Source organism: Sinocyclocheilus rhinocerous, unplaced genomic scaffold (assembly GCF_001515625.1).
Source record: "Sinocyclocheilus rhinocerous isolate Xijiao unplaced genomic scaffold, SAMN03320098_v1.1 scaffold2216, whole genome shotgun sequence".
Lineage (NCBI taxonomy): Eukaryota > Metazoa > Chordata > Actinopteri > Cypriniformes > Cyprinidae > Sinocyclocheilus > Sinocyclocheilus rhinocerous.
Window position 1 is genome coordinate 119,648 of NW_015641008.1, and position 10,925 is coordinate 130,572.

Sequence of the window (10,925 nt, forward strand, 5' to 3'; positions counted from 1 at the left end):
TTTTGCACTTTAAGGAAATAAAAATACATTCGATTTAAAACAACATTGTGCATCTTCCTCTTATTTTTTTACATATGAGAGTACAAAAATCTTAACTTTGACATTTCTTAATGAAATTCTTACTTTTACATTACAATTGTTAAAACTGTTACTTTGAAAATATAGGAATATCTAGACATGGACAGTGTTAAGATTCCACAGTGTATATAAGCACAACCAATGCATGCAGAGGTCTAGTTAATGTCACAGAGATATAAGCAGTTTTTAAATATAAACATAATGACCCCTGTCTAACACAGAAACTCATTTACATTTACATTTACATTTAGTCATTTAGCAGACGCTTTTATCCAAAGCGACTTACAAATGAGGACAATAAAAGCAGTCAAAACTAACAAAAGAGCAACAATATATAAGTGCAAATGACAAAGTAAATCTATTTGGTAGTTTAAAAACTTTTATATCGACCGTGTTAGTTGATCTATACTGGGTGATGGGCGCCGCCATGTTAGTTCGCGCTGAATCCGAGCTGTGGGATTTACAAAATACAACAAAGAATATCGTTTACATGTAGCGCGTCAATTCTCTCTGTCCCTCTCTCACTGTATAATAAACTTATACTCAGCCTCCAACTCACACACTGGCGAGTAAAATCTGAGAATTTATTAGCAATTGGCTAATATTAGACATCATTTAGTCGCCCAGAGTAAGATTTAGTCGCATATGCGAGTGATTTACTCGCAATGTAGAGGGTTGTAATGAGCCTTATGCAGGCTACAGGCATCACTTACAGTTCTCAGTGACTGAGTGAGCATGTCACTTTATACTCTGAACCCAAAGGCATATCACACACAACTCGACTGAAGCAAAGCAGGAGAAACTGATTCTCTGAATGCTGGAGTGTACTACTAACAACACAGTTCTATGTAATTGCTACTACTGAAAACAGTATTAAATTAAAATGTCTCATAGCCAAAGAAAGTTTATTCTCTGATCTAATATATGAACGTGCACAAACACTGTCTAACAGCATAACAATTCTGATTTTAAAAACTATAGTAGATATAGTCTTAGTGTCTTTCTACTTAGGCTATTTTCATCCATCTAATTGTAAAGGATTAGCTATTTTGAAACAGCTTTGTCTGTTTATTTACGTTTTCATAATGTAAAGAATGCTGAAAATGTTTCAAAAGATTTCTAAAATCATGCTATACAAAATGTTTTTGAAAATTTTCAAAAATATTGTAACAAATATTTTGTTATAACCAAGAATCACTGTCCCCAATACACTGTCATTATTATGGGAGAAGCTATTCAACTTAAGACTTTTATATCATGATCTGACAGTAGCTTTATTGGGTATCAGTACCAAACAGGTTAATATTTGAGAATTTAGATTTCATTTAGATTCATAATTTCTTTTTATTTTACATTCAGCCTACAGTTTACATTTGAGCATTTAGCAGAAGCTCCAAAAGCGACTTACAGAAGAGGAAGAAAAGCAGTGCATCAAAGAGCCAACAATATGTGTAATACACCAGGTTTATAGACATACCAGATTTATTAGATAATATGATTAGGGAGCAAGCTAGAAAAGAAATGCAGAGAAATTAAGACTGTTTTGATAAATGAAAGTCAAGTCCAAGGCTTAGCGACGTTTCGTTAGACATAATCATCTATAAAAAGTTTCTCTGTAAACAAGGTCCAAATTCTAGTCAGAAACATTTTATCATTGGTCTAATACACACAATAGCTGTCGATTTTATAAATGTATTTAAAATCAAACGTGACGCTGGCAAGCAGCGGTCAAGAGAATCGCGAATCCATACGGTGGACGTTAAAGTAACAAGGACCAACAGCCGAACTCTTTGACTAGCCTATATCTTCATGTCAGATAAACACGTTACAAGCGCTACGATGTCCTGTGAGTTTGCATTTACCTTATATACCTTATATTAAAACAGGTACCGACTGAAAATAATAGTATTACGGGTTAATTTGTGATTCACGCGCTTCCTCTTGAAGCTCCGAGGCGTGAGATGATTTGCTCCAGTTACACAGTTTCTCTCAGGCATGACCTTAACTCTTCCCGCTCATCTTCAGATACATACTAGCGCTTTCATCCATATCAGCATCGTATAGGCTATTATTAGCCGACTCGATATTAAGGACTTATACAAACGTACCTTTTAAGCATCTTCATTTAAGTGCATAAAAATAGAACAGCCTGACTACTGGACAAGTTTTTCAACCAACTGCCCGTCATGCGGTGTCCATTACATTATGCCTTATTTCGGTTGAGTAGTGGTATATAAGGTGGAAGCCACGGAGTTGGTCCTCACTACAGTAGCCAGTTTCATCCCTGCGAATCCAACCCCAAACCCTAAGGACAACCAGAGGTGAGTGTCTTCACAGATGAAACTACAAGAGCTCACAATATCTTGCAAGGAAGAAAGAAAAACGACAAACAACAATGGCCATATGACTTCGGGTTGATCCGGAGAGGATGTGTTGATCACCTGGCGTGGGAATAATTTGTGTCTTGGAGTTTGGACGTGTTGGGATATCGCTCTTTATTAAGCGGTTTGATTACGCCAGACTGGGTGGGATTTATCATAACACACGGTGTTGTTAAAGACATATGCAATTAATATGTGCCTTTTACCAAACATATGGGAGCACATAATTTCTGATGATCTGTTATATGGATGGAGTATTATGAGAGTTTTTTTTAATTAAAAAATTAAAATGTGTAATTGTATATACATTCAAATGAATATATATAAATCCAAGTAAAATAAAAACCTCTGTCATTTTTAGGCTAATCATGGCATTCGCTGGTATTCTGAATGATGCTGACATCACTGCAGCCCTGCAGGCCTGCCAAGGTAACCTGCATGTTTCTGGACCGTCCCATTGACCTACAAGCTAAAGCGAGAACATCAATTTCATGTCGTTCCAAACCCGCATGACTTTCTTCTTTCCGTGGAACACAAAAGGCAGAATGCTATAGAGACTGACAGCCTCAGTCACTATTCACTTTCATGTATGGACTAAGATGCAATGAAAGTGAATGGTGACTGAGACTGTCATTCTGCCTAACATCTCCTTCTGTGCTCCACGGAGAAAAGAAAGTCATGTGGATTTAGAACAACATGAGGGTGAATAAATAATGACAGAATGTTCATTTTAGGGTGTCAACCTCAGTGTAAACATCATTCGCTAGAGTATGGAGCTTGAAACTGTGGATAAGCAACCATGTTTTTCAAGACCCTTAAGTTCTTCTTGGAGTCATTTATCTCCACTATCACGCTAAAATCTTGATGAAATTACCTTCCAGCTGCTGACTCTTTTGAATACAAGAGCTTCTTCGCCAAGGTTGGTCTGTCTGCCAAGACTCCTGATGACATCAAGAAGGCCTTTGCTGTCATTGACCAGGACAAGAGCGGCTTCATTGAGGAGGATGAGCTTAAGTAAGTCTGATCTTAAAACACATTTTCATATTCAATAAACTATTTTTAAGACTTTAAAAAAAAATAAACTACCTTGAACAAAACGCTTAATTGCCTGTTGTGCTCTTCAGACTGTTCCTGCAGAACTTCTCTGCTGGCGCCAGGGCACTCACTGATGCAGAGACAAAGGCCTTCCTGAAAGCTGGAGACTCTGATGGTGATGGCATGATTGGAGTTGATGGTGAGGAATTTGCTCCTTGTCCAATATACCAAATAATATATGTATATAATAACCAGCTGCTCCACAATGTCTTCTGATGAATTCTTTCTCCTTCATTTTACAGAGTTTGCTGCCTTGGTCAAACAATAAATGGCACCTGACCAACAACTTTAGCTGACAATCAGTATTGTAGCCTGAGATCTCCACTTTTTTATCAGGGTGGCTGATTTTTATACATAATTCTAACTGTCCACTCCCATGCTGGACCCGGTCCACAATGACTGTCAACGTCACACGGTCTTTCGCGTTGTAGATATGCATGTTGGTTTCTGTAAAATCTTTGATGCTGTTTTTGGGAAAGGACAATGAGAAAATAAATACTATTTTTCATTTTTCAGTCTCTGCCCTCTTTCTGTGTAAACATTACACTGCCATTATAGCTTAGCTATTTTTTTTTACTCTAAGAGGGGTACATTAGTAATGGCTTTGCAGGATCAGACAGATTAAAAGACGGCTTAGTAAATAATACAGTATAGAAAGTTATAATCGCATAAAAGAAAATTATGGTAAAGGATCATGAAAATGTCTCTGGCAAAAGACTATAAAAATGGGACATAATCAATGAGATATAGATCTAATGGGACATTTCATAAAATACTGTTAAATGTACAGTTTTTGGAAGTGAAAAATAAGAAGTCGTCTTAACTTTCAGTGAAAACTACACTGACGTCTAGTGTTACTCTTCACATTAGATTTTTTTTTTTTTTTCATTTAAAAAAATCTTCGTTCTTGTTATCGGAGGCACAATTGATTGCAATAGAGATGAGGTGGAGGATCTAAGTACTGTAATATGTAATATATTTAACAAAAGAACTCAGGAACTAAACAACCAAAATAACAATGAGAACTAACAACTGAAACAAACCAATAAAGTAAAAGAACATCAAGTGCAAACACTAATTAAACAATGAGTAGGCTACTATAGTAACTAATGGACACAGACAAAGGACAATGATCTATAAACAGTGAAAACTCAAGGTCCAAATAAAGCAAACACAAAACACAGATGACCTGTTATAATCAGTTATGTACATAATGGTTTTATGTTTCTTTGTAACATATTATGTTACATTAATGTTTGCTTGTTTATTTATTACATAAATTAGAAAGCACAGTGTGAACCAAACGTGTGAAAGTACAATGTGGCCGCCACTATGTGGTGTCTGGTGCCACAATTGATTTGATTTAAACATGCCAGCAGCCTCTCAAATAAATACACTTTTTTTTTTTGCATGACTGATTTAAACGACAACGTATTCTTATCTGAAAAGTGTGCTGTTTATTTATGATTTTTTTAAAATGTGTAATTTGTTAATTTGTCAATGTCAATTGCAGACTCAACAAACGACAGACATGTTGGCTGTACTGTACTAACAAATTAGAGAATGTAAATGGATAGATCACTATACAGTAACACTACCAGTCAGTTCAGTGACATTAGAGTATATTGGTTTGTTGGCTAGGTGGCTCCAATGTCTTGTCTTCCCCTTTCCATGACAGGCCAAAGGCACTCGGCAGTACAATTTCTTCATCAGTTTCCAGTAGATACATGTAGATACACTACATGTCTGCTTAATTATCAAAAAAAAAAAAAATTTAATGCACTTTTTTATTCGATCCATGGCATTAAAGTATGAAAACTATGTGATGGATTTTTACACGTTTTTATAGGAACACATAAGTAATAATTTTAACTATTTGGTTCTCACTTAAATACATTTTTACAAGTTGTCGATTATCTTTGCTATACATGTACTATTTACTTTGAATTCTGACTGATTTTCCTGAACAGCAAACGATGCAGAAAATTCTCTGTCTGTAAGCTCAATCATTACTCCGTCGGATATCGTTCAGATTAGTGACAAAGTAAGAAAAAAGTGTCAAGTTGCATGAGTAGGTGATTAGTCTCAGTGTCTGCCTAAGTGGATTGGACTCCTGACTACTTATTTAAAACTAAGACAAAGTGAATCTCATTAAATGTAAAGCTATATTTAAGTTGCAAAGTGAACCTTGGCATTATATCAAGCATGGGCTACAGTAAGAATCTGAGTAAGCATGTATAATTGTTAAACAGCAACACTTGTACATCAGCATCAAATATTGTATCTTACAGTATTGTTATTAATTAACTGCTATGGGCCACAAAATATGTGATGATGTTAACTAAATCTTGTGAAACAGATCAAAGGTGATTCACACAACAGGGGTCAAACAGTTCATAAGAAATGCATAAGCAATACATATGTCCACAAAGTGGCAACTTTTTCATTTTTATAACATGATTTTATCACGTAAATTCTAATGTTAAATATTCTGTCACACACACAAAAAAATGTCTTTAAGTACATAATTAGCATTTTACTATCGCAAGCTAAATGTGAAAACTGTAAAATATGTTGTGATATATAGCTATTCTTTTAAATAAATGAACATTTTAGTTAACATTTTAGTATAATGCTGTTCATTAAATATCCAGTTTTCAATTATCAGTTTGTTTATTGTACAAAATGATAACAGGGTCACAGGGTTGACTATATGAAATCACCCCTTTAACCTAATCAGTAGTGCTATCATGATAAAATGATAAAAGAAGAATACACTTAACTGAGATAAAATGATTAAATAATTATGATAACCAGAGAGCCATAGAACCTATCCTTAATACATACATACATACATAATTATATATATATATACACACACACACACACACACACACACAAAACAGCATAAATTAATTTTATTTATTTATTTTAAATGTCCAATGAGAATGTCACTTGAAATTACAAAAATGTCTAATGCACAGCAAAAGTTGTAAACATTTAATTGTTAAAGTCATTGTTTACAGTCATTGTTTACACATAGTCTATATTTATTTCTTTATATACCTAGGCCTATATATTTATATTATATTTATATATGTAGGCCTATATATTTGTATACATTTATATATTTTTATATACATATAAATGAGGTCCAATATAAATATAAAACACTAGCATATCTATCTATATCTATCTATCTATCTATCTATCTATCTATCTACACAATAGCACCCTTGTAGTGACACACACACACACAGACGCATACACACACACGGAGCGTTTCGTTTCAATCAAGTACGCACAAGATTAGGGAGAAGTGAAGGTACCTGTGTGTGTATTCGGTCCGAGGCTCATTTAAATAGTATAGGATAATTAGTTAGGCAAGAAATTCAAGTCGAGCCTTGCAACACGAATTTGATACACGCTCAGGTAACCCAAGCATCTCTCATTGTCCGTCCAATTAGCTTGTGCATATATATAAGTTGTCAGTGGATGAGAGGCGCTATCACACAGCCTTACCTCTACTCTGGATCAGCGCGAGGAGAAATCTTCTCAGGTCAGATGCTGCTTTCCGCTTACCATCAAAATAGCATTTGCTAAACTTTATAACTGTTGGTCCTGGCTGTCTTACACGTGTTTTGGATTTTAACTAAATTCGTTTACAATTTGAAATGTTATTTTTCATCATGAGAGTGACAGAACGTAAACTAGAATAAATAGTGTAAACATCTTAGAAAATGCATGATGATGATTTGGAAATGTTACAAATTGTCTGTATTATTGTATTGCCTTTAATGTTTCTTTCATTTTGATGTTGCTCTAATTTCTGTGAATTCTTTGAATTGAATGAATTTCTAATAAATATATTTCTATCACAAATATGTACAAATATATAATTAGGATAATTTACGTAATAAATGAATAAAGAGTAACAAAATAAATATGTAACAAAATACAAAGGTAAAAAAATGATACTTTTTTCTTCAACAGTTTGAATATGTCACTTACTTCCATCCTCTCGGCTGAGGCCATTGAAAATGCTGTCAAAGACTGCCAAGGTATGTATTAACAATTTTATTAATAATAAATAATAATGTGGAGACAAATTTTAATTGTCTCATGTTGAGACAATAATGACAATAATCCTCATGTTGCTTTTTCTCCAACAGCTCCAGACTCCTTTTGTTATAAAAAGTTCTTCCAACTTTGTGGCCTGAGCCAGAAAAGTCCGCAAGAGGTGAAGGATGTCTTCCGCATCATAGATGAGGATAATAGTGGATTTATTGAGGAGGCTGAGCTCAAGTATGTCATTTTGGCTGCTATTGAATTCATGTGTAATACATCACAAACAATGATGTGATGTGATTTCAACGTTTGCCAATGCTCTAAAACCCACAGAATGCACAGATACAGAGCCATAGACTATGTTGTTGTGATTTCATGTTACTCGAGGCACAGTTCCTAAAGCTTTTATGGCTTCAATATGTTGCTTTGTTGTTCAGTGTGATCAGGGAAAGCACTTACTATGCTGGTAATAGACATACATGAAATCCGGTGTATAAAGAGAATTATTTATGTTTAAGCTTACATTAAATGTCCATGTCTTACCTGATAATACCACAGTTCCATTTAAACTAAGTCCTTTTCAAATGTAATCCATGAAGATGCTGTCATTATGTTTTTTACTGTCCCTGCTTTATGTGATTTATCTGCATTATGTAATGACATCAGCAGAACTAGAACCCATGGCTGGAGAGATGACATGCACAACAGTCCTTTGAAGGGTTTCATTTTTAGCTCACATTTTAGCCAGGACAGGTGAAAGAGATCATATTTGATTATTTGATTGATGAGCTGTATGTGAAAGATCTGAAATGAAAAATGGGTTCAAATGCAGAGCTGCTTGAAGTTGGGAGAGTCACAGTTCAGTGCAGCACTTCATTCTTCTCATCATTGGATTTGTGTGAATCAGGTTCTTTCTCCAGCGATTTTGCCCGGGGGCGCGAACCCTGACAGAAAAGGAGATTAAGAGCCTCCTTACAGCTGCAGATGATGATAGCGATGGCCGGATTGGAGTAGACGGTAATGTTTTCTCATAAGATTGTGCCTGTTTTTTCTTGTGTTTTATGCATCTACATAATCTATCATTTTGAATGCAGATTTTAAAATGGTGGGAAAGCCTTATTTTTTGCATTTTTACTTTGATAAATTTGTCATTTTATGGCCTTTGCTTGTCTGTTATGTAATTTCTCTGATCATTATTCAGAGATGTGCAAAGATTTAATAGCTGTCTTAGCTCATGGAAACTCTAGTGGGAAAAAAAACTATCACTGCATTACATAAGAGGATCAAAGATCAGCGTCACCTCAAATTATTATTTCAATCCTGAGTAACGGTCATGCACACACACTGGGACAATACAAAGTCTAAAAGCAGAATGCAAATTGCTGAGAATGAGAGCTCACAGTAAAATTGTCTCCTCATTTTCATTAGTGTTTAATTTGATCAAATCACCTCTTTAGCATATGCTCAAACACATATGTGAGAACTATACAGAAAAGGTTTATATTGGACTAACCCTGTTAAATCAGTTTATTTTAATATCATTGTCTGAATTATTTTACTATGTTTTAAATGCTGATGTTCCTCCTTCCCTACAGAGTTTCAGACTATGGTGTTATCCTGAAAGACTCCTTGAGCCCTCGGCTATAAGCACTGCAGCCTCAGCGTTCATTTGACTTTTTACACCTGATGTCTTTTCAAAAAAGAAGAATCAGCACATAAAGTAAATGTACTTGACTTTTGAATACATGTTTGTTTTGTTGTCCCACATTCACCCCAAATGACCAATGACAAAACTGTTCAGGGAAAATAAAATAAAATCACTAAACTGATGCATCTGGTTTACTGTGTTTTAACTCTATGCACACAGAATTGTAAGACATACCTATGGATTCTGTGATATTTGATTACAAGCTGCAGCATTTCTATACCAGAAAACCACCAGCATGTGCTGTGCATGAACTTTGAACTTTTGCCACTGATACTGTTTCCACGGTCTGATGTTTAGCTTTCAGATTTATTCATCTGTGCACTGCACATAAGCACAAAACAAAGAAAATACACTTTTACTTTACATCTGAAAAACCTCTGAAAGTGAACTGATCCTAACAAAACCTATAACTACCACAAAATGGGTACAGTCAAGTAAAGTAATTCTTGATAACATTTCAGAAAGTAAGTTAAACCTGTTTACACATTTCAACATTGTTTATATTTACACTTACAATTATATGTCAGCAGTGGTGTATAGAAATGTTTTTTTTAATAGTAATACGAATGATTGTTGTTAGACGTAAATACAGTATACTAAGAATGTTCTAATGTCCTCAGTAGTTTAAAAATGAAATAGACTTACTTTAGATTGTTACGGTGACCAATATATCAAACGACACCTTATCTCAGCAAACCTTTGAAGTGCAATTAAACAGAAAAAAAAGAGTAAATGCACCTCGTCATTTGAGAACAGAACTTTCAGAAACCCAAATTTTAAATTGCATATGTAATGTTTCACAAATGCGTGGATCTAGCAGCATGTAGCTTTTAGTCAAGTTATTTCATTTGGTCCTTTGTTAATATTTTCTCCATTTTTTTTCTAATCAATAAATTGCTCACCGCAAAATATAAACCTTTAAATCCTAGATGTAACCAAAGCCTTAAAACAAGGGAGTTCAAATGTAAAGCAGACTAAGTAGGCACAAAAGGCACAGACACTGAGAGCAGGTGTAAGTTTCAGTGAAGGGGCCTCTCAATACTGAATGGCAAGGATATCCCACTCAGGTTACCGCTTAGCCCATTAGAACAATGGAATTGAAAATGCTGCATCAATCCTGGCTTCTGATTATCCCCTTGCTGCACTGAAGCCAGAGACCAAAATGAGCCAGGCAAACATGTGCCTTAATGGCATCAGCTCCATTGAGATAATCCCAGTGTGCATGCATGGCCCAATATGTTAGATTTAACAAACAACTAATGGGGGAGCTTACACAGCAATTATACTACAAAGCTTATCCTCCATATTATTCAGCCAGAGGTCACGTGTTTAAATATAACAACGTTAGCATTGTTTCAATAGCAACTTTCAATTTACAAGTAAATATCTGTAACCACTGGGCTGGTGTGTTACTACTGATCTAACATGTAAAATTATTGCTGAGGTATTCTAACACATTAAGCAGTTGGGTGGACATTTCACATCAACAAAAAAGTACAAAAATATGATATAAATAAGAAAACTTAATATATATATATATATATATATATATATATATATGTGTGTGTGTGTGTGTGTGTGTATGTATGTATGTG

General features: G+C 34.8%; 2 protein-coding genes across 2 annotated transcripts; both read left to right on the forward strand.

Moving 5' to 3' along the window:
• The first annotated feature begins 2,303 nt into the window (after nt 1-2,303).
• LOC107753416 (parvalbumin alpha-like) lies at nt 2,304-3,944 on the forward strand. Its single transcript, XM_016569549.1, has 5 exons — nt 2,304-2,399; nt 2,821-2,888; nt 3,341-3,473; nt 3,584-3,693; nt 3,797-3,944. Exons 2-5 carry the CDS (start codon nt 2,828-2,830, stop codon nt 3,820-3,822), a joined length of 330 nt encoding a protein of 109 aa, XP_016425035.1. The 5' UTR covers nt 2,304-2,399; nt 2,821-2,827; the 3' UTR covers nt 3,823-3,944.
• Nucleotides 3,945-6,873: 2,929 nt separating this feature from the next.
• LOC107753418 (parvalbumin, thymic CPV3-like) lies at nt 6,874-9,421 on the forward strand. The gene is made up of 5 exons (XM_016569551.1): nt 6,874-7,113; nt 7,548-7,615; nt 7,727-7,859; nt 8,530-8,639; nt 9,218-9,421. The coding sequence occupies exons 2-5, from the start codon at nt 7,555-7,557 to the stop codon at nt 9,241-9,243; spliced, it is 330 nt and encodes a 109-aa protein (XP_016425037.1). The 5' UTR covers nt 6,874-7,113; nt 7,548-7,554; the 3' UTR covers nt 9,244-9,421.
• Nucleotides 9,422-10,925: the final 1,504 nt, after the last annotated feature.

Excerpts from the sequence above, each read along its gene's own strand:
- LOC107753416 (XM_016569549.1), top strand. The coding sequence starts at position 2,828 with ATGGCATTCGCTGGTATTCTGAATGATGCTGACATCACTGCAGCCCTG. Across the intron at positions 2,889-3,340 it reads AGCCCTGCAGGCCTGCCAAG|CTGCTGACTCTTTTGAATAC; the intron begins GTAACCTGCATG and ends ATTACCTTCCAG. Across the intron at positions 3,474-3,583 it reads ATTGAGGAGGATGAGCTTAA|ACTGTTCCTGCAGAACTTCT; the intron begins GTAAGTCTGATC and ends TGTGCTCTTCAG.
- LOC107753418 (XM_016569551.1), top strand. The coding sequence starts at position 7,555 with ATGTCACTTACTTCCATCCTCTCGGCTGAGGCCATTGAAAATGCTGTC. Across the intron at positions 7,616-7,726 it reads TGCTGTCAAAGACTGCCAAG|CTCCAGACTCCTTTTGTTAT; the intron begins GTATGTATTAAC and ends TTTCTCCAACAG. Across the intron at positions 8,640-9,217 it reads TGGCCGGATTGGAGTAGACG|AGTTTCAGACTATGGTGTTA; the intron begins GTAATGTTTTCT and ends CCTTCCCTACAG.